Source organism: Mytilus galloprovincialis, chromosome 1 (genome assembly GCF_965363235.1).
Source record: "Mytilus galloprovincialis chromosome 1, xbMytGall1.hap1.1, whole genome shotgun sequence".
Lineage (NCBI taxonomy): Eukaryota > Metazoa > Mollusca > Bivalvia > Mytilida > Mytilidae > Mytilus > Mytilus galloprovincialis.
Window position 1 is genome coordinate 36,778,551 of NC_134838.1, and position 25,155 is coordinate 36,803,705.

Below are 25,155 nucleotides of genomic sequence, written 5' to 3' on the forward strand. Positions count from 1 at the left end.
AGAAATTGATCTGTAACTTGTCATAATAAAAGAATACACCAAATATCAAATCAATATCTTCAAGCACCAATAAAAAAAGTTTTGAAAAACTGATTTGCTGGACGGACTGACGGACGGACGGACGACAGACAGACAGACAGACAGACAGACAGACAGACAGCAGTAGGGGACTAAAAATTGCTAACACACATAATTAAGCTGCAGACCAAATATAAAATCATTCCCTTCCATAGAATCCAAGAAAAGTTTGACAAAATATATCTTTGGACAACGAGTGTTTTGAAATTTTAAACTATCAGTAAAAAGGAATTGGCTTTAAGGCAAATGAAGATAAACAGAGAATATGTCCCATAGAATGTGTCCATGGGACACAGACGATGTCCCTGCTTGAATATAACATTATAAAGAGACATAAAAGTTATGCAACTCAAATTCATATTTGATCTGTGTTTTGCGGTAATAAGCATTGTGTATAAGTTTCATAACATTTGGTTAAGGCAAACTTCAGTTAGAGAACAAAAATTAATTTTGTGATGTACTGACAAAGGCAACACCTAATGATCATTGCGCTACGGCGTGAGCATACAAAATGCTTACAGGCTACAGGTTTCTATCATTCAGACAGACAAACAGACTCGAGTTAATACTAGACCTGCCATCACCTAAGGTTGAAAATTTTTTTTTTTTTTTTTTTATCAATTCACCCTACCAGTGTTGCTGGTGATCCTATAACTTGCAATAAATCTCTCATATCTTCTCTTTCTACAGTTTCATCCAATGCAATACCAATCTGAAATGAAAAGGAAACATAATTACAAAGGACAACTGATCATTTTAATGTATTTTTTATATTTCATAACTAAAAACTAATGTTTCAGGTAGGGCCTGCTTGCACATGTTTGTGAGAGGTACATGCAAAGGATATATTCCAAAACAAACAAAGCAAATCGGTTAATACAGTTTTAAGGTAATCAATTTGGAATAGAATCTTATACCTATATATAATTTTCAATGAAATCCTACCATAAAAAATGTTTCAATTAGCATAGTATATCTGTACATCAATGTTCACTGCAATCCTAGCAGAGAAAAAAAGTTTCTCAAAATTTGTGATTTTCTTTTAAACAAAAAGCTTAGCTTTTTTCCAAAATGAATGGGTCAATTTTAACCATATAATTATATGCACAACTGCATATTATGCACAACAACTGTGCACAATTTCATTGGCCTCCTACCAATACTTTTGAGTTTTCTCATTTACAAACACTTTTCTCAAAATTTGTAATTTGTAATTTTTAAACAAAAACAAACTTTTTCCAAAATTGATTTGCCTATTTTTACCAAAATGGACGGTCAGATCACAGTTGCCAAGTTTATATTACAAAGAATGAAAAGTAATCAATATAAATCTGAATAAGTTAATGGTATATACATACATGACCATCAGAATAGTATCTGAAATTGATTTTCTTTTTCATTGCTTTGTTTACAATTTCTGCCTGTCCATTCTTGGGCCAAAAATACAAAGTATCATAAAAGTGTTTCATATCCATTCTGTGTCCTGCCTTTTTTAAACCTGAAAACAAAGATATAAATATAGTATAATTACATGTGAAATGCTTGCTGACATTAGAATATAATTACTTATACATCACTATTCTTTGTAAAAAAAAGAAAAGAAACAAGAATGTGTCCATAGTAAACGGATGCCCCACTCACACTATCATTTTCTATGTTCAGTGGACCGTGAAATTGGGGTCAAAACTTTAATTTGGCATTAAAATTAGAAAAATCATATCATAGAGAACATGTGTATTAAGTTTCAAGTTCATTTGACTTTAACTTCATCAAAAACTACCTTGACCAAAAACTTTAACCTGAAGCAGGATAGACTGATGAACGAAAGAATGGACGGACAGACGAACTTCATACAGACTGAAAAACATAATGCCCCTAGGTGGAGCATAAAAAAAAAAGAAAAGACATGTTTTTATCATATAACTATAAAACTGACATACATTAAAGGCCCTGCTTGCACATTTACATTGTTGATGCCAGACCCTTATATTTTGTACAGTTGTTGTGCATCATATATAGAAATGCATCATTTTTTTTATTTCTGAAATTTGAAAAATCAATTTTGAAGAAAAACATTTTAGAGGTATACTTTTTGTAAATGCAAAATCATCAAACAGTATGAGTACAGCCAGAACACAATTGTGCACAAAATTTAGATGTGCATATTATTTTCTTGTGAAAACTGCAGAGAAAAAAATTATGTTTAAGTCTTAGTTTTTTGTGTTAGCTTGAGAAACATCTTTTAGTGCTAGGAATCAAACTTGATGTATGGATATAATATACTCTAAATTCAATGATAACTGGTGTCAAAAATTATCCATCAACTGCCATTTAGAGCAGCAATTTTCAGAATGGCTATCACAAAATGTATACATCCAAAGTGTGTGTATAGCTTAGTTTGCATCAGACTTTGTTTTCTTCTGACCCTCAACCAAGCCCCTTGTAATTTTTGAGTAGAAATATGAAAATCACCTTCAGCCAGAATAACTGTAGCATTATGAACTCTGTTACCAATGTGACGTAGGCCATCAGGCCCATGATAAACAGCAAACATAGCTGACATATTAGCTAGCAGTGCCTGAAATATAAATATATGTTCAAAAACATTTATAAAAATTGTTCTAATTCAGTTTATTTTTTTGGAAAATTCTGTTCTTTTGGAATAAGATTCACTCTATCCCAAAATGACTTAAGATCACAATAGTTCTATTGGTTTCAAGATTTTTTTTGGAAATATGTCCAGTAAGTCAGTTGAAATAAAAATCTTGATAAAATCATATACTGATTCCAACACTGGGCTGTATAAATTACTGTTCTGAACTGTTATCTAATGAAATATACAATGATTATGTTGGTACACAAAATAAATGGGGAATGTGTCCATACACACAGATGATGCCCCCGCTTACAGAACAAATAAAGTTATAAAGGGACATAACTGAAGAACGGTATTAGTGACACTACCCATATTTGTAGTTAATTTGAGTTTTGTGGTAATAAGTATTGTGTATAAGTTTCATAACATTTAGAGGAGGCAAACTTAAGTCAGAGAATGGAAACGAAAAATTCAGCAATTTTTCTATTTGGAAAGGAACATAACTCTAGAACAGTAAAAGTGACACTACCGAAATTCAAACTTGATCTGTATTTTGTGGTAATGAGCATTGTGTATAAGTTTCATAAGATTTGGTTGAGGTTAACTTAGGTTAGAGAACAGAAACAAAAAATTCAGCAATTTTTCCATTTAAAAAGGGGCATAGCTCTAGAACGGTTAAAGTGACGCCACCAAAATTCAAACTTGATCTGTGTTTTGTGGTAATAGACTTGTTACAAGTAAAAAATTGATCACATATCTACTTTTTACTTAAATCATGTAATCAAGTGTTAAGAATTTATACAACTTTTTATCCTAAAAATTCAAAATTAAAATCTAAACACATCATTCAACACAAGTGGATAAAATTTTCAACTACAGTAAGGCCATAAAATAGAATATTTATTTGCCCTCACCCTACCTACCCAGAAAATAGCTTCCTACTCAAAATCTTTTATTGTCCCGATGGGAAATTTTTTATTTTTAATCAGATAGGCATGTAGACTAAAAAACATCCGACACTTCAATTTCTCTTTACTGAAAAAAAAAGAAAACGTCGACCTACCTACCCATTGTCTTGACCATTGGTAGGGTTTGGGCTAACCAAAATATTTTTAAGTGTGACCTAAACACTCTTTTAATTTTGTTATTTCTTTCCAGATAGATTTTTGACATGCCTTGCAGTGTTACAGATTTTACACTGATGGAAAGTTCCATGAAGTAGGATTATTTTAGCTGTATGATTAGAACCTTGCACATACTCATTTATGATAATAGGGATACCTATACAAAAATAAGAAGATTTGGTATGGTTGCCAAGGAGACAACTGTTTACCAGAGACCGATTGATGTAGAAGTTTTAATCAAAGAGCTGAATAGCTCTGAGGGGAAAGACGGCCCTTGTTTCTATTTCATTTTTTTGGGGTGGGGGTTTGGGGGGTTATCTTTTGAATGAAAAAAAGAACAGCTAGAACATGTGGAAGGTTGACACTATTGGAATCAATTGTTGTTTAATGTAATTTCGTTTCTTTAGGATTCAATTTAGACCAATGGAAGAGATCTGCATCTTCTAAATCTAAACATTCAATTAAAGTTGATAGTTAATTATCTAAAATTCAACTAGTTGAATTCTGTCATTTAACAACAACTACAATTATTTTTGAAATCTTAATAGTGTACGACTGAACTGTAGGCTAGGGCCAGTTTCCATTTTTTGTTACAGTACTCTTAAAATTTTTAATTTTTTTCTTAAGAAAGTTAGGACTGAAAAATCTATTCAGTTTTAAATTTCCATTGATAAAGTTCCCAGTTATATCTCTCATCACAGGGATACAGGTACTAATAAAAATAACAATATGATTGATGTAAACTGTGTGAAGCTTGTTTCCAAATCCTACATTTTGAAATATTTGTAAAATTTCATGAACAAATAGGTTTAAACTACAAAATGCAACATTTGTAATTTTTTTGTAACTATTACAATGATTATGTTGGTACACAAAATTTAGTTTTAATGAAAGACTACTTATCATATACTAAATGTCACATTTTAAGTGTTTATTTTAGTGGATAATTAGCACATAAATTGAGGTGCTCCTGAATTGGAGGAAGATTCTCAAAACAGAGTTTTACAGAAAAAAATGGAAAAGATCGTTTCTCTCCCCGATCTCATGTAGCCCCTCAGACTTCCTGTTTACTTTGAAAGTTGTTGACCTACAAATTAAAGTATTGCATGTTGATGTTTAAATCATCTACAGCAAACATCATTATGTTTAAATTCAACAAATACTATTTTTTAATAAGTGCACAATCTTTGAGAATGATTTAAATAACCAGTGAAGGATATCCCTGCTTATGCGTAGTGTGGCATTCCAACAATGACGTCACTATAAAATATAATGTAGGTTGGATATATTTAGAATATCTCATCATACTGATTTTTCCGGATTGTAAAATAAACGTAAATAGTGTAAAGGAGAGCTCGATATACGATAATTTCAAGAGAAACAGAAGGGAAATGTGTAAAAAAGTGTTTAAAGTCAATTTATTCATTTGTGTCTCCCCATCTCATCATTCTTAGTAAGATTTGTTGGGGGGTTTTCCACACTATAAAAACAAAATGAATGATGTGAGGGAATGTCACTCTGGTCAACCCCATTGGGGATTGACGGCTTGAAGCCGTCTTCCCCAAAAACTATAGGTCATCGTACAACCTTCAACAAAATATCCGTACTGTTCATAAACAGCCACCTTATCATCAAGCTTCTATTTCAGGTTTTCTGCAAAGCATACTATACAATGCCAAAGCCAGCTGCAGTGATGATTCTCAGAAAATACTGTATACAAAGGGGAAAATGTGCAAAAATAAAAAGTCTTTCTGAAGTGGCTAATAAAGGGTGTGGGAGTTTAAATAAAAAGATTTTTGAAACTCAATTTATGTAATACATGAATCAATACCTTTGAGCATAAATTGAACTATAATATAATTTTTATCAAACCAATTAACATTGCAAGATTTTAAAGAATGTAAGGATTTCCTCGGTTATATACTTTTAATTTTTACAAGAATGGTATAAACATTTAGGGATATGGCTACTTACATGTACATATAAATAACCTGAAATACACAAATGCTTCAGTAAACGACTGAATTCTAATCATTGATTTACTTATAGGTGTCAGACCACCAATTAAAAATCCCTATCTGTTCAACCAAATTTTGCAATGTTCACAGCTTTCTAAATATTTTACCTTAAGTTTAACTTCATAGAAAATTGTAAATGTATCAGCTTTCTGCATGCCAATTTTCACTATACCTTAAAGCCTTATAACAAAAAAACTGACCAGAGGTACTCCAAAAAATAACCCCTGGTTTTCTGGAAATCTTAAATTAGTATACTATGGAGTGCATTAATCCTCAATTTTTAATTCAAACTCATAGACAAGTAAATTTTAGCTCAAAATGGTCTAGATATATTTCTCTTTCACCAAAAGTTTCATTTCTGCAAATTTGTTGGTTAGTTTAAGTAAACAAGGACATCAAAAGCACTATTTTGTGTCAGAGTAGGGCTACTTTTACATACGTTCTAAACTGGAGGGAGTAATTGGTGGTCTGACACCTTATATTTGAACTTGTTTACATGCATGGACATGTCTATTTTAAGTTACCGGTATCTTTGCTGAGACAATATTGCAACATACAGAAACTATTGGTTATGAACTAATCTAATGATAAGATCACTGGTTGAGGCAAAGAAAAGTTAGAGTGCAGAAATGGCAAAGTCAGCAATTTTTCCTTTTATTAAGGGACATAACTCGAGAACAGTGAAACCAAATATCTTAATAAGAATGTCTTTAAAGAAAAGTGTTTTATAACCAGTTATATCACTTAATAGTTACAATCCAATGAATACAGTGATAAATTATTCTAAGACTATTTACACAAAACGGCTATCATGATAAATATCAAAGATTATGCTTCCTAGATTTTGTGCTTCTTGTTAATTTTTTCAAACAGAAGTAAAATACACTATTTTCGAAAGGCAAACAAAATCAAAACGTTTATGAACTGATTTGTTCACAATATTGGTAAAAGTAATGAAAATTGAAGCTAAATATGAGAAATTACTAATATTTATAAAATGTATATACTTGTTAGGCTGCATATATAACACTATAAGTTTGAATGTGCAAACATAAAATTCATTCATATGTAAAAATAATAGTAAATACATGAACATGTGACTTAAAACACTGCAGTCTTATCACTACTTATATAAAGCATAACATATAGTAATGTAGTGAGCAATTTTACCTAAATTTTAATTAAAGTTTCTTTCTGACCTGAAAAGTACTCTGAGACCTTCAATGATTGATTTCAAGGAAAGATGGCTATTGAACTCAAATTCAACATAATTTTTCATAAAAATTATGAATACATGTATTATTTAATTTGTAAGGAAAAAATGCTATTGACAAAGAAGAAACAATTAGATCTTATTTGTATTTTGGTCTTTACACCTTTCAGTCATTTTGTAATGATAATAAGGAGCAATTATTAATGAGGAAATCTAGAAAAGAAAAAAACACATAAAAATCTTAACAAGAGTGCACACGCTGAAATGTCTCGCCTTCTATACTAATCATTGATATTATGTTGATAGTCCTTAGTATAAAGCTAAGCTTTATAACAACTGTCACATAAACTTAACATTAACCAAGATAACTAAACATAGACCAATGAACCTTGAAAATAAGGTCAAGGTCAGATGAACCATGCCAGGCAGACATGTACAGCTAACAATGCTTCTATACAACATATATAGTTGACCTATTACTTATAGTTTAAGAAAAATAGACCAAAACACAAAAACTTAACACTGTGCAATGAACCGTGAAAATGAGGTCACAGTCAAATAAAACCTGTGCGACTGACATAAAGATCATAAAATATTTCCATACACCAAATATAGTTGACCTATGGCATATAGTATTAGATAAAAAGACCAAAACTCAAAAACTTAACTTTGACCACTGAACCATGAAAATGAGGTCAAGGTCACATGACATCTGCTTGCATGACATGTACACCTTACAATCATTTCATACAACAAATATAGTAGACCTATTGCATATAGTATGAGAAAAACAGACCAAAACACAAAAATTTAACTTTGACCACTGAACCATAAAAATGAGGTCAAGGTCACATGAAATCTGCCCGCTAGACATGTACACCTTACAATCATTCCATACAACAAATATAGTAGACCTATTGCATATAGTATGAGAAAAACAGACCAAAACACAAAAATTTAACTATAACCACTGAACCATGAAAATGAGGTCAAGGTCAGATGACACCTGCCAGTTGGACATGTACACTTTACAGTCCTTCCATACACTGAATATACTAGCCCTATTGCTTATAGTATCTGAGATATGGACTTGACCACCAAAACTTAACCTTGTTCATTGATCCATGAAATGAGGTCGAGGTCAAGTGAAAACTGTCTGACAGACATGAGGACATTGCAAGGTACGCATATATCAAATATAGTTATCCTATTACTTATAATAAGAGAGAATTCAACATTACAAAAAATTTGAACTTTTTTTTCAAGTGGTCACTGAACCATGAAAATGAGGTCAAGGACATTGGACATGTTACTGACGGAAACTTTGTAACATGAGGCATCTATATACAAAGTATGAAGCATCCAGGTCTTCCACCTTCTAAAATATAAAGCTTTTAAGAAGTTAGCTAACACCGCCGCCGCCGCCGCCGCCGTAGCCGCCGGATCACTATCCCTATGTCGAGCTTTCTGCAACAAAAGTTGCAGGTTCGACAAAAACCAAGTCTTAAGTCAGATGCAAACCATCTTTCCACGAATCTGAAATTATTTTTACAGTTTTCTTAAGCTTTGTACAATGTAAGGATATATAATACCTGTGCTGTACATATATTACTGGTAGCTTTGTCTCTACGGATATGTTGTTCTCTGGTCTGTAAAGCCAATCTGTAAGCATCATTACCTCTAGCATCTCTATAATAATAAACATAAACATTTCAAAATTTTAATTCTACTATTAAGTCAGAAATTATTTTTTAATGTGAATAACACAACTGACTGAGTATTGCATTAAAACGAACTTACCTCTCTGATACAAATACAGATTTAACTGAAATTGTTATAATTAATCTTTCAATGTCAATTTTTTTTTAAATTCGTAATAATAAACACACACAATAATTTCAAATAATTAGCAAATAAGAATATATTAAAGAATTTTTTTTAACTTATTTTATTTAAAAATTTTGTAATTTAAAAAAAAAGTTAAAAAAAATATATATTAAAGAGTTGCTGTAAAAATATTTAATTATATGAACAATTTCTAATTTTAATAGACAACTGCAATGGCAAATAAATCAAAGTTTTCAACATTTTGTTAATTTCATGATAACAGGTTCAAACTGAACAACTGCAATGTAAGTATGGAAACCTTTTATCAAAGGAGTCTCTATCTTACAATCAAACCAAAAACATTTCTTTTTTAATCTTACTGTGAAATACTTCAATATATTGCAAATGATGGCAAATTTTCAAACATTATTTGAAAATCAATGTTTACCTGATATGACCACGTAAAACCAGTTTTCTTCACAATTCTTCATGATTAGTATAGCAATTTTATTGAGTAACAATTCAATGGACTGATGGAATGGACAGCATTTACACTACCTTGTTACTCCTATCATCCTTCCTGGCATTAACCTCATAAATTGGTGTTTACATGAAAAGAAGCCAGCATGAGGCCCACCATAACCCATTGGTATACCAAATCTTTGACTGGACCCTACTGTTATATCTGCCTGGAACTCTCCAGGGGGTCGGAGGACTGTTAGAGCCATTAAATCTGTTGCACATACAACTAATGTCTGTAAAATAAAATGTACTTATTATCAAAGACATCAGAAGTGCTGTAAGACAGGTTAGAATAAAACTATTAATTGGATGGATTAAACTTTGAACCTTGATTTTCCTTCCTCCAGAAATTGTTGGATGTCATGAACTCATACAAATAAACAGCATGAAATAAAGTTCCCAATAGAATCAGTGTATTTTAACATAATGATTTCATATTCTTTGGCTCCCAATATGATAGTTGTTTCATTAGTATTCCTACTGTAGGAATGTGGTTATTTTGTTTATAGTAATTTTTCAGACATAACTAATTTTGAAATTATTGAAGAATAGAAAGTAAACTGACATAAACAGTCTCTCAACAAAAAAAGCTTCAAAGGAACTTTTTAATGAAGTTATTTATGTGTTTTAGCAGAAAAGTTAGACAAATAAAAGTGGGTAACATCTTAACACCTAATTGACAGTGTCTGGGGTATGAAAGATTACAAAGCTGAAGGGACATGACGAAATAATCTCCATGAAAATGGGACATGATTATGCTTCTACAACTGCACACCAGATCAAGGATCCAGAAATTTGTTCACCTAATTTCGGTCATTTTCATATAACTTAAAAGTTGGTGCCCATTTTCAAAAACAGATTGTCAAAATCTTATTACTGCAGGAGTATGCTCCTACTCATAGCATCAACAAACTTGTTTAACTGTTGCATCGTTTACTTCATGATTTATCCTACCATTTTCCTAAAATCGATCAAGAGCAATTAAGGGAAGGCAACAGTTTAAGAATAAAATGATTTAAATGACTCAAAATCGTAATTTTCTCAGTCATCGCTTACGTTTCTTTCTATTCTGAAGTCGAAATTCAAACCGGATGTAATACGACAATACTAAAACGAACAATTCCGGACTTATTCCCGGGATTAGTTTTGTTTATCAAATTCACAGGAAAACATCGTTTTTTTAATATTTTACCTTTAATAGTGTAAGAATATTAATGAAAATAGTTGCACTTGCTTTATTTAGCAAGAAATCATTTTAAATTTACGATTTAGTGTCAAATTTGCGGAAGAGAATTTTAGGCATGCGTATCATAGTAAACAAAACACGTGTGTTAGTAGTGAAAAAAATCTTTTTTCTACGTAAATTAAATCAAGTTTTAATTTAATTTTAAATCATAATTGACAATTGTCTTAGCTGAAAAGTAATTAAATAATGAAGACAGTTGGTATTGAATTTTAATTTCTTTATAATATTAGTTCGGAGCTTGTGATTAATAGCCAAGAGTGAATTAAAAACACAGGTAAAGAGATTAGCGATCATTAGCCAATAGCTCCCTGAGGCATTAATATAGCTATTAGGAGGGCCCTCAGGATTATAACACTTTACTGGAGTGGCAGTTTAATTACATAAAATCGATAACAAAACAAATTATGTTTAAAATGGCGATTTGAAACTCAATCTGAACGAAATGACCGAAATTATTTCTGTTGAAAAATAAAATTTGACCTAAATCCCAATAAATGATTTAGGACTTTTGAGTTTCCAAATCGGTCATGTCTGGCATATATGACCGTTTCCGGACCCTTGCACCAGATGTCATTGACCTAACATTAGTGATTCAACACAGTAAAAAGCAGGGGAATATCTTACTTCTACAATTTTGTGACAGGCAAGAAAATACTCAAAGACCTTACTACAATTCAGGATAGAGATCAATCAAAACTTAAAAAAAAAAAAAAATCATGTCTTTATAAGTACCCCATTAGCATGAGCTTCAGCAATAAGTTCCCCATAGTCTACAACATTGCCTTCTGTATCTGGATACTGAATCATCAGACCTGAAACATCACGGTTAGTCAAATCCATCTGGTGCCAATCAACTCTCTCCACCTCAATACCAAGAGCACTGTAATAACAAAATCCATCAAATGATCACCACTATCACAACTCCACATTCAGAAAATTATAGATTTTGTTTAGCTTTAAGGATAGGTTCAGTCAAGAGAAATGCTAAAATTATAAATCAGGTTTCCTAAATACATGTATCAGTTAAATTCTGTATCTAAATTATAGGACTTGACTGTTTTTCTGCTTTACTTAATCCTTAGGTACCAGTTTGAGTTAGTCTCTCAATCCCTGACTTTATACTTTGGCTTAATTTTTTTGGCTTATTTAATTTGATGTATTTTGAAGGGAAGTTACATATTGGAAATCCCATCTGCATCCCATTTAATCTGGAATGTAAAATAGGTATGAAGGACGTTAGTTTTCTTGTTTGAATTGTTTTACATTGTCTTATCGCGGCCTTTTATAGCTGACTATGCGGTATGGGCTTTGCTCATTGTTGAAGGCCGTACAGTGACCTATAGTTGTTAATGTCTGTGTCATTTTGGTCTTTTGTGGATAGTTGTCTCATTGGCAATCATACCACATCTTCTTTTTTATATGAAAAGAATAACAAAATATATCACTTGCTTTAGACAAAGGTGCTTACAAATTAGCTTTGTTTATATACACTTGTTTACCTTGCTCTGGTTTCAATAACTCCAATAGTCTGTGGATGACATTTGTGGTCAATGAAAAACTTCCTCCTTTTGTTGTATCTAAAAGCAAACAAAAAATCAATTAAGATAAAAAATAATTGACTTTGAAACTTTTGCAAAGTTTACATGTGATTAAGCTAGTTTGAGATAACTTTCAATTATGTATTGGTCATCTGACTGTCTGTTTCACTCTCCTCATAATTGCATATCACAGATTGGTGACATCAAATATGTTGCCCCTGGTTTACTTTTGATCCAGACATATCAGCAACATCATAATGTATCAAACAGCTTTGATAATTTTGACTCTAACTTATCAAGTCATTGGTTTTGTTATGCAGGATGTAATAGCAATTATCAATTCAAGGGAAGTCATTTGACCTTACACCTTCAGTCATGGTTCATTGACTTTGAATGTTTAGCATAGTGTACATGTATATGTTAAAAAAATTGCTATTTTAATTTCAAGATTTAGATTATACTACATGTATTGAAATTGAATACAGGCAAAACATATCTCTGTGTTAACAGTTTATTAAGTTTCATTTCAAATATAACATTATTAATGAATTATAAATCCTTTTAATTAACTTTTTATGTTTGCAATAACAGGCATTTCCCTCAAGAAACATATAAAGTGTATTATGAAATAACCACTCCCCTTTTGTAGACAATAAAATACTGAGATCTATAAGATCTAGAACAGTGAACTGGTTATTGGCATCTAATCAAATTCCATTTTTAAAAACACATCAATAATTAATTTAACATAGACCATAGATATGCATGTTTGTTACACAAGACTGATTATTGATTTTTTTTTCTTCTCTTTTAATGCATCGATAAAATTACTGAACCATTTTTTATTTATATGAGATAAATGAAAAGTATTTCATTCTAACATTGGAAAGAACCAGATTCAAACTTGGTAATTTAACAAAGCATGCTAAATATCATTCCCCAAATACAATACATACATTTTCTTGTGATTTTTAGATATGTCACTGTTGGATTATTCAATCATTTAGTTACCTACAGAACTGTAGCTCTAATGGTCCTAATGTTATTATTGAACATTTGCTGACCAAAGGAGCTATCATTTAGTATACAAACTGATGTATATTCCCTTAATTGGTAAATATCTAGTGCAACTTTGCCTTTATAACCTTAAAATCATTCAGCCATGAAACAAAACAAAAGGTTCAAAATCCAGTTGCTGATTTATCAGAAAAGCATACAGATGCTGACAAAATAAACAGCCACCAAACCCTCCCAGGACTGATCCCCACTTATTGTGTGTGTGTGACAAAATAAACAGCCACCTAACCCTCCTAGGACTGATTCCCACTTATTGTGTGTGTGTGACAAAAAAAACAGCCACATAACCCTCCTAGGACTGATCCCCACTTATTGTGTGTGTGTGATAAAATAAACAGCCACCTAACCCTCCTAGGACTGATCCCCACTTATTGTGTGTGTGTGTGTGACAATATTTTCTATGAATATCTATCCTACCTGTAACATAACTGCATGGCCTCTGCCCCAGCAGTCGCCTCATCCAGGAGTGAAGCATTGGCTATAGGTAGAGCTGTCAGATCGCATATCATTGTTTGGTAATTACATAAACTTTCTAATCTGCCTTGGGCTAATTCTGCCTGATATGGTGTATACTGTGTAGTCCTTCAAAATGGATAAGCCCTATATTATCTTACATCAACTAACATACAAATAAAATGGTAAGAAAACAAGAGGCTCTCAAGAGCCTGAATCGCTCACCTTAATTCTTTTGGTTAAATCTCTCATCAATGATTATTTTGGCTTTTCAATTTATTTAAATGTTTTTTGGATCGTCCTATTTTCTTCAAAAGCCAAAAAAAATAATCATTTTCTCCTATGTTCTATTTTAGCCATAGGAGCTATGTTTCTTGACATACAAGGAAATAAAATATAAAATTTATACTAGATACTCTGAAACTCATTTAGCCTAAGTTTGGCTGAAATTGATACAGCAGTTTCAAAGGAGAAGATTTTTTAAAGTAAGTCAACATGATGAACAAATTGTGAAAAAAGTCTTTAAAGGGCAATAACTCCTTAAGGGGTCAATTGACAATTTTGGTCAAATTGACTTAATTGAAGATCTTACTTTGCTGAACATTATTGCTGTTTACAGTTTATTTCTATCTATAATTATATTCAAGATAATAAACAAAAACAGCAAAATTTCCTTAAAATTATCAATTCAGGGGCAGCAACCCAACAACAGGTTGTCTGATTCATCTGAAAATTTCAGGGCAGATAGATCTTGACCTGATAAACAATATTACCCACGTCTATTTGCTCTAAATGCTTTGGTTTTTGAGTTATAAGCCAAAAACTGCATTTGACCCCTATGTTCTATTTTTAGCAATGGCGACCATGTTTGTTGATAGATCATAACTTCGGATACAATTAACAAACTAGATACCCTAAGGAACATTCAGTTAAAGTTTGGAAGTATTTGGCACAGTAGTTTCAGAGGAGAAGATTTTTGTAAAAGATTACTAAGATTTACGAAAAATGGTTAAAAATTGACTATAAAGGGCAATAACTCCTAAAGGGGTCAACTGACCATTTCCGTCATGTTGACTTATTTGTAAATCTTACTTTGCTGAACATTATTCCTGTTTACAGTTTATCTCTATCTATAATAATATTCAAGATAATAACCAAAAACAGCAAAATTTCCTTAAAATTACCAATTCAGGGGCAGCAACCCAACAACGGGTTGTCTGATTCATCTGAAAATTTCAGGGCAGATAGATCTTGACCTGATTAACAATATTACCCCACGTCAGATTTGCTCTAAATGCTTTGGTTTTTGAGTTATAAGCCAAAAACTGCATTTGACCCCTATGTTCTATTTTTAGCAATGGCGACCATGTTTGTTGATAGATCAAAACTTCGGATACAATTTATAAATTAGATACCCTAAGGAACATTCAGTTAAAGTTTGAAAGTATTTGGCCCAGTAGTTTCAGACGAGAAGATTCTTGAAATAGTTTACGACGACAGACGACGACGACGACAGACGACGGACGACGACGGACGCCAAGTGATGGCATAAGCTCACTTGTCCCTTCGGGACAGGTGAGCTAATAAAAGAACTTTATTAAAATTTTCAACAAAAAGAGTTATAAGGCTTCTACAAACAGGGTTGTATGTTTAACCAGCAACGTCCTTAAATGAGCCCGTCCCAGGTCAGGAGCCTGTTCTTCACTGGTTGTTGGTGGTTGCTGCCTCATCATGTTTGTTTTCATTTAGTGTTTGGCAATAAATCAAGCCTTTAGGTTTTCTCTTTCAATTGTTTTACATTTTGGTCATGTCTGAGGTCTTTTTTTGTCTTCATTGGCTAGAGGTATTGGTTTGAGATCTCACAAAACATGCTTAACCCCACAGCATTTTTGAGCCTGTCCCAAGTCAGGAGCCTCTGGCCTTTATCAGTCTTTTGTGTTTTTTTAATATTAGTTCATTTATATGTTTTGAAGTTGAGAAAGATGTCCATTTTCACTGAAATAATGCACATTTTTTATTTAGGGGCTAGCTGAGGCCAACCTATGCATGCTGGATTTTCTTGCTGTGTTGAAAACTCTTTGTTGGCCTTCGACTGTTAGCTGCTCTTTTGTCAGGTTGTTGTCTCTTGGACATATTACCCATATATAATTTGCTATGGTTATATGATTATGGATATTTCTATGTGAAATAATTTCAATCATCCAACCATCTCCTTATATATTTATCATTCGTTTATAATTATGAAGAATAATCCTTTTCATTCACTTACCATCCTGGATTTTCAAATATATTTCTAAGTATTGTAGTAGGTGTATATGTATTGTAGTAGCCAATTCCAATATAACTTCGCCATACTTGGTTTTTTGAAGCCATGGAGTATAATTTCTCTATTAGATCTGTTTCACCTGTTGATCAAATATATATTTTATTTAAAAACAAGAATCACTAAATCATTGCATATGGTCAAATTAATATCAAATGGACAAGACTTGTTATCTGCATATTGAGATTAAAAATATCAGCTGCTCCACACAATATGAAGGCTTTTTGATCTCTTTCACTGCGCTCACTCGATAAAAAGCTTCATATTGTAACTCGCAGCTGATATTTTACAATATCAACATGTAGACAACCTGATAACCAGTACTTATCATTGTGTTTACCAAATGCAGTTAAAGTTGTTCTATGGCTATTATCATACACCAGGATAGGTTTGCCTGTGACTAGTTCGCTGTAACATTTATCAGAATTAATAGTAAAAGGCTATGAAACACAGTCTCCAACACAGCAAAGATTTAAAAGATAGAAAAATGCTTATTTGGGCCCCATTTTGGCCCCTAATTCCTAAACTGTTAGGACCACAACCCCAAAAATCAATCCCAACCTTCCTTTTGTGGTTATAAACCTTGTGGTAAATTTCATAGATTTCTATTCACTTATGCTATAGTTATTGTCTGGAAACTAAGTGTCTTTGGATAACGCAGACGACGAAGTGATACCAAAATTTTTTGCAGTCGTTTTAAAAGGCCTTACATAATAAGGCAATTAAAAATCTAATTTAAATAATCTTACCAATATTTTCATCAATGAAAATTAAATGGTTGAAATAAATTGTTGAAAGCATACTGAAGTTTCTATGAAACATTTGAAAAGTCCAAATCTTACGGTTTTAGTCCAGAATGAGAAATTGGAAAAAAAATTGAATCAAAAGGTAACTTCCATACATATACTTCTACCAATCCTGATTATTTTAACAATATTAAAAATTATCTGTGATATGTGAAAAATTAACTAAATTTTATTAAAGCAAACTAAAGTTTTTAAAGGATTTGTGGAGAGCAGACAGAATGTACTCCAGCATGGTCTGTCCATTCCTAGATGGAACTATACAATTATGAGTCTATGGATTCCTATAAATTAATATAAGTAAGTTAATTAAACACTGTGCAGAATACACAATTTACCTAATGGTTCTTCCATCCTTAATTCTCTATCCATCAGAATACTTGCTGGTACTGTTTTGATTATCATCTCTTTCATATTCTGTAACAGATAACAACTAATTAATGTTACAACATTTATAATAGGGTATTACAACAAAAAACAATGCAACATTTGTAAGTTTTATGCCTATTTTTAAAGAAAGTATCACTTTAATAGCAATAATTCTAAAAATAATAATAATGGGGTTCCCTTACATATTTATATGAATTAGGTACAGAGGAGTCTGAAGAGGGTACATGTATATTTTATTCTTCCAAAACTTTAAAACAGTAAAATGGTTTAATTTCAACTTTCAAATAATAATGGGGTTCAATTACATATTTATATGAATTAGGTACAGAGGAGTCTGAAGAGGGTCCATGTATATTTTATTCTTCCAAAACTTCAAAACAGTAAAATGGTTTAATTTCAACATGTTCAACTTTCAAATAATAATGGGGTCCCATTACATATTGATATGAATTAGGTACAGAGGAGTCTGAAGAGGGTACATGTATATTTTATTCTTCCAAAACTTCAAAACAGTAAAATGGTTTAATTTCAACTTTCAAATAATAATGGGGTTCAATTACATATTTATATGAATTAGGTACAGAGGAGTCTGAAGAGGGTACATGTATATTTTATTCTTCCAAAACTTCAAAACAGTAAAATGGTTTAATTTCAACTTTCAAATAATCTTCTTTGAGTGTTGCCAATGGTATCTTAGTCTTATAGTAATTTTCATAATTAGCTTCATAAAGAAAAGTTAGTTTATGCAACTTGAACAAAACATTAGTGAAGCATAAGCAAAGATAAATCCTATGTAATTTTTTACTAAATTGAAAATCTCTGAACAAAATTATTGTTCCTTTTAACATGTTTAACCAAACTAAGTCAGGTTTAAGGAAAATTGGGCAGAAAGGATTGGGAAAAGTGGGGCATAAAGTTTAGAAGAAAGTGGGGCACAAAGTTTTGAGGAAAGAAGGGCACATATCTTATAATTTTCTTAAAGTAGGTTTTAACCTTGTTAACGAATGATAACATCAATATTCTTAAAGCATGATACATCGGATCCTTTGAATAAGAATGTTTACTGATGTAATATAGAAATAATAAGGTTTTTTTTATTATCTAGAACTTAAAACAATTTTCTTTGCACTTTCAATTTTTATTCATAATTTCTTAATATGAAATGTATGCTTTTTTTACCTGTGCAGGTTACTGAGGTATATATATGCTTGAGCAAACAATAAGATATCAATTCTTATATAACAATATACATGTAACCAAATGAAGTATCAAATTTTCTGCATTTTTATTTTCATGACTACATGAACACTTGAATTGAACATTTTTAGAATAAGCATAAAATATATAAAATGTTTTTTTTTTATTTAACTGCAATAATTCAAGTCAAGACTCTTTCTTTCTCTACATGTATATCATGTACATTTTTTGTACCTAGTCTATAAAAAATATTTTCAAAAATAAATTATTTTACCAACCTACATTGTACCAACACATGACCAATACAAACTCTTTTTTATACCAAGTGGCAGGGAAAAAGCTTATTTTGACATAATGTTTTTTAGCAATAACCATTGAATTGATAATTCTTAATTTTGAGTAAACAATTTTATTACGTAAATTTCAATTATAAAAATTTACACAATCAGGCATGACCATATTCATTGATATTGATGCAGTTGAATAAATAGTATGTAGGATTCACAAACATCATGTTGTTACTAGTAATTTATTCTAATCTGTTTTCTAGTTGTATTTTAAATTTGAATAATAAACCCTTAAAAAGCCTACACATTTCAAAAGATCATACATGTAGATTATATCATAAATTGTATTGCATCATCAATTTTCATACAATTTCTTGTACTTTTTATACAAAAATGTATCTTATTGAACATGTTGAAAGGAAATAATAAGTACATGACCTATGTAACTAAAAACTAGGCTAAGCAAAATTATATCTGGTTCCAGATCCTTACTTGAAACATTTAAAATGAGATTGTATAATGGATTGATTTCCCTTATTGGGTCTTTAAATACATTAAAATAATCTGATAAATCAATATTTTGCAATTGTCAGTTATTCGTTCTCCTTTGCTTTCATATTTCATGTATATGAACTGAAATAACTTGAAGACATTTGAAAAATCTTTCCCCGTCTCAAAGAAAAGTCTTAAAAAAGAGGGGTATTCAGGTACATGATAATAATCCCAAAATCATTGCTTTGCTGTTTCATCATTGCAAAATAGTTCAAAAAGTTTCAAAATCTAAAATTGAATATAATATATATCTAAGCAAGTTCACATGCTCAATGGCCATGATGGCCTGATTTCTTTGTGGGGCATCTAACCTAAGCAATACAAAAACAAAAGTTGTGTTTCTTCGAAAAGACTGTATGCAAGGAAAATTTAATGGTAACCAAAGTCATCTAAGGGTTTTATAACAAAAGGTGGAAAATTATTAAAGTGAAGGAAAATAATAAGGTATGCATGCCAGTGAATTTGAAGTTGTAGACACAATAACTGTCAATAATACAAGTACATGTAGATGTTAAATACTAATGACTTATCATAAGTAATTCCCTTTAAACTGACCTCAAACAAACATCAACATTTCAACTATGCAAAGTTTAAAAGTCCATGAACTAAGTTGAAGGGTAAAATGGGGTATAATGCCATACACATTGAAATCTCCATGGAAATGAGATGTGTCAATACTAATTATAATACACATGTAATATCATGACAAATTTCATCTCAAAACAGGCTTTCAAATGAGTTAAAAGGATATTTCATCACATACATGTACATAATCATACAAACAAATTCTTATGTTGTACTGTTACACTACTGTCCCAGGTTAGGTTAGGGTTGGGATCCCGCTAACATGTTTAACCCTGCCACATTTTACATATATGTGCCTATTCCAAGTCAGGAGCCTGTAATTCAGTGGTTGTAGTTTTTTGATGTGTAACATATTTATTTTTCTTTTATTTTTTTAGTACCTAAACTAGACCATTATTTTTCTCATTTGAATTATTTTATTTTTTGTCATTTTGGGATCTTTAGGGGTCTTTAATAGCTGACTTTGCAGTATGGGCTTTGCTCATTGTTGAAGGCAGTACGGTGACATACAACTGTACAGTTGTTAATTTCTGTGTCATTTCGTCTCTTTTGGAGAGTTGTCTCATTGGCGAGCATACCACATCTTCTTTTTACTTAAGAATAAAAGTATTACATTATTAGACTATAAACGCAGAGATATGTCTTGCCTTTTTGCAAATTTGATTCAACTGCATACCAAATATCATTGACTTTATACCACTAGTGGTTCACTATAAACTAGACCTAAGGCCATACCAAATATAACTGACTTTATACCACTAGTGGTTCACTATAAACTAGACCTAATGCCATACCAAATATCATTGACTTAATACCACTAGTGGTTCACTATAAACTAGACCTAAGGCCAAATAAAAAAAAATGTGTGTTTCCTTTTATCCTACCCTCCGGGGCTCCCTATTTTTTATGCTAAAAAAAAGCCTAACCTATTGGGTTTTTTTCTAATTTTTCAATAAGCACTGTTTTAGTCAGAATGTCAGAATGTCCCTCTCATAGACTCGAGCTCTGACATGGTAAAAAAATCCCTATCTTCCTACCCTATTTTTCTAAAGATGTAGATGGAAACACACATATAATTTTTTTTTTTTGCCTAATTACAAATTAATTATTGCCAGAAACAGCATAACAAACTTCGACTATGTCAAGTTGCGACAAAAAATCAGATGACAAGATAAGAGGAGCATTAGATCCTCTTGTGAATAACAAGCCCAAATGATGTTTTGAAAAGTTTGCAAGCATGCAAATGATTACTCATATCAACTGCCACTCATTTACCATTTTATAGCAATAGAATAAAAGAAATCTGAGTGTAATGTCATTTCATTGCTATTTTAGGAAATGGAGCCTTAAAATGATAAATCCTATATTGCAAAAAAAAATCTTCTTACTGTTGGGACTCACCATGGACAAAAATGACGAGTCCCTGGACTCGCCTTCAAAAATCCTTAGTGAGAACCCTGAGGTTTGTTGAAAATGGGTTGCTGTGCATAACTTTATTTACACCTCTCACTCTGTTCAAAATTGCAATAGAAAATTAAAAAAATATGTTACTGCTATTTGAAAAATGGTACATTTGAGTCCAAAAATGTTTCTAGTTTGAAGAGTGTTGATTGTTTTGACTGTCAGATCTGTGTCCTCCAACAATATTGTTTGAATGTTGTCATTGTTGATTGTGTAACGTCCAGTGGCAAATATTTCAAGTATAGTGAGTAATGTGAGTAGTGTCCTCCACCAAACTTATGGCTTACCTTAAAGCCTAGAAAATCTAGCATTTCTCCTTTTTCGTCAGCCCCTGGACCTATATGTCTTTCACTAAAAGAGTCATGCCGAGGATACAATTTATCAAGAGTCGAAAGTGATCGACAGATTGGAGCAGGACTAAAAACTTTCCCCCTGGCTCTGCCATTCACAATCGTGGACAGTCGAACAAAATGAGGTGTTCTGTACATTTTGTATCCTCTGTAAACCTTTCTCGGCTTGTAAACAACGTAAAAGCGGTATAAGCCAGTTTTAGTTGGTGGCCTTGAAAAGTTTTAACTGTTTACAATATTGAGTGACTGGATCCCTGAAAAACACAAAGAGCACCGATGTAACGTAAAATGGATAAAACCCGAGGTTTCCAAAATAAATGGGTATGATAAAAAGAATGATTGAAGGGCAAAGGATAGGAATTGAATATTTTTTTCAAGACAAACATTATCTTTCATCTTTTTTGTCTTGTATATGCGGTACTCAAAAAAGTATTGAAAAATTTTGAAAGTCCCAGATATTTATAAGTGATCTAACCATGGTGTTTTTAAACATTTTCACTTAGAAGTGTGGAAGATTTTCTGTATTCAAAGTTGAAACAAGGATGATCATTACCAGTCACCAACAAAATATTATGATCGCTGAGGAAATAAGATTTTTTCGCCCGGAGTTGTATGAGGAGAAGCGGCATTTTTCAATGATTTTATATTCATTTTCGCTTGTTGGCTTGTTAAGACTGTAAGACGGCTTATATTCATCAGTTTTGCGCGGGAAAGCTTCACAAAACATTTCATTCTTGTACACAACAATTTCATGTCTTATCGGCTGTATTTTGCAGGACAGATTTTTCATTTCCCTCCTGTCCGGCTTATGCAAATTTACTATTCAAAGTTATAAACTGGCAGGCCATGATGATTCATTTCCAACCCACAATATACTGTTTATATTGAATTCTAAGTCAAAATATATTTAGTGTTCATGATAAATCACGTTATAACTAAAGAGCATACATGTAACTTCATTGCGAATTTGTCAGGATGAACAAGTACCCCAAATAGTGATCTCTTTTAAATTCGTAAATAATTTAAGTTAGTTTGTAAAGTATGTCAAGGCACGATAGTTAAATTTTTTTTTATTTTTTTGAGGGCCCTCATGGGGTTTTTGATTATGTGATTACTTGGCCGTTTTTTTAATGATTATTTGATTATTAAGCCAAATATTTCATGATTATTGATTACCTAGGACTGTATTTTTAGTTTATGATTATTTGATTACTAAAGATAAGCAAATATTTAATGATTATGTGATTATATTGGCAAAAAAATGGTGATTATGTGATTACTAGGACCCCCCCCATGAGGGGCCTCTTTTTTATAGCAAATCGGGGGGGGGGGAGGGGGGAATCATTAGTATATGACGAATATAAAACTTTTCGTAATGATAGAATACAATGCAACCAACTTATCCTGCTTGAATCCCACTTCCACCTCTCGTGGGTGAGTAGGTGACTTAGACTAGCGGAAAGGGTACTTAAACTTTAAAATAATTGACTATTTTTTTGGGGGGTGTTAAGATAAATAAGTATAACGTCACCGTAGGTGCGGATCATGGAAATGTTCATGTATTTTTTTTTTTTTTTTTTTTTGTCTATTTAAACCGGTCATAGGAAGAAAAAAGTGTGTGTGCTTTTATTTTTATTAAGATAAAGCAAATTTGAATTAACAAATCTAGTAAGAATACGTCACGTTGCACTGAAAGGAGGGGCGTTTTCAGCGTATTTAAAAAAAAAATGGAAATCTTTTTTAATAATATTTTACCGTTTATGTACACTAACTGGAAGAGGCATCTCCTCCTGCTTTTGCCTTTCTTAGTGTGATATAGCAATTCGAAATATTTCGGAATGAAAATTTAAACTTGAAACAGATAACTTTTGGTAGAAAGCGTGAAAATATTATTAAGTTATATGTAATATATCGGGAGTTTTTTAACGACCTTGACTGGCTACACAGCCCTTTCATGCACGGTCAGCTAATTATTAAGTTTTTTATATATTATCCTCCTTTAATAGTAGACGAGTCCGACAGATAACCAATATGTCTGTCTGTACTACGAGAGGAGGGTATTATACCTTACCGGCTAATAATGATTTCACGGTTCAGCTATAGCAAGAAAACTACACACTTAAGGCATTTTGCTGTAAAAATGGGAAACAGGATACATGCAGTGTCGCCTGAAATAATATTTTCAATGTCAAATCAAATTAATTCATGTGTGGAATGATACAAATGATTTTCCAGATGTTAACATTGTCGCGTCAGTCTTCAGCGATGTCACAGTGGTAGCTATCAGTCCTACTGCACTGGCTGATGTTTTTCTTTGAGGAACTAAATTTCCCCAATTCAAATTGACAAACAATATAAATCTTTATATCTTTAAATTATTGTATTATTGTACCATATTTTTCTCACTAAAGTTTTAAATTATTTAGTCTATTTTAAAACGAATGCTTTCCTTTATTCAAATTATTCAAATTGAAAATTTAGTCCAATGACAAATTCAATAAACGACACACCTACGAACTCATTTAACGGGACAATGATCATTACAGTGCGTTCAAATTGGTACATTATTTATTTCGGGGCTTTCAATATTTTTAGCGATTATAGAAACATTGAGAAATAACTAGGTTCTTTTTTGTGCTTTTAACTACTTTTTAATATTTTTTTGTTAGAGCGGCAATTCGAGTAAAAAAAAAAACAAACTTGGCCGCGGAATATCAGTGACGAAAACTCAAATTTAAGAAAGAAAACGTGGCGGACGTAGCCGATAGTGGTTAAAGTTGGTTAAATTATCTTCCTTGGCAAATTTGGCGACGACCTTTTGCTTGTGTAACAGTTCAGATTAAATCGTCCGTATCATGATGATGTAACAAATTGAATTACAAATGTCAAGCGGGGGAAATTACATGTATATATATATCATGTATATATTGCGAGATTGAATTTTATATCCTGAAAGATGGTATTTATGCTTGTATATCTCGTGTTTATGCTGTTATATTTTCTTTTTCTTTTACATTTATACACCAAATTTGGTAACATTAGTATTCTTGCTACCAAAGAAGCCATGTTAATAATAATTAAAAAAAAATCTGTCAAAATATTTGTGACGGAATGTGTCCGCGATTTTGCCGACACATACCGTCTGCGATACACTGTTAACTCTTTGACTAACCCATATGATATTCACACTATTATCGCTGACACTAGAGGGAACGGGTATTGAGTTAGTAGTTTTAATGGTCACTACCGAATTAAAATAAACTGTTGCATAATTTTTAAATTTGAATTAACATTAACGAGCGCAGCAAAATTGTGCGTCATTTATCTGACGCTTTTTTCGGGTTTCCGGCATCAAGTACGCTCAGAAGTGACCATGCAGTGTTTTTGCAGGTGGTCTTTGACCGAGTGATACATACAACTCGTTTCTTTGGTTATTCTGTGAATCAAACCTTAATTGCTTTAGATATATATATAAAAAAAATTAATGGCTTCAACTATAATTGATTAGTAGCAAC

At 31.8% G+C, this 25,155-nt stretch overlaps 1 protein-coding gene across 1 annotated transcript in view; it reads right to left on the bottom strand.

The window, feature by feature from the left end:
* The window catches only part of LOC143073181 (glycine dehydrogenase (decarboxylating), mitochondrial-like), a 44,997-nt gene that overhangs the window by 19,565 nt on the left and 277 nt on the right, over positions 1–25,155 (bottom strand). The window contains exons 2-12 of the mRNA XM_076248537.1: positions 21,578–21,894; positions 17,157–17,235; positions 15,962–16,097; positions 13,657–13,821; positions 12,124–12,201; positions 11,357–11,504; positions 9,415–9,611; positions 8,622–8,718; positions 2,551–2,656; positions 1,437–1,576; positions 710–790 (exon numbers count right to left, since the gene is read on the bottom strand). Of these exons, the coding sequence (XP_076104652.1) occupies positions 710–790; positions 1,437–1,576; positions 2,551–2,656; positions 8,622–8,718; positions 9,415–9,611; positions 11,357–11,504; positions 12,124–12,201; positions 13,657–13,821; positions 15,962–16,097; positions 17,157–17,235; positions 21,578–21,778 (1,428 nt within the window). The 5' untranslated portion in view covers positions 21,779–21,894. The remainder of the gene's footprint in view (positions 1–709; positions 791–1,436; positions 1,577–2,550; positions 2,657–8,621; positions 8,719–9,414; positions 9,612–11,356; positions 11,505–12,123; positions 12,202–13,656; positions 13,822–15,961; positions 16,098–17,156; positions 17,236–21,577; positions 21,895–25,155) is intronic.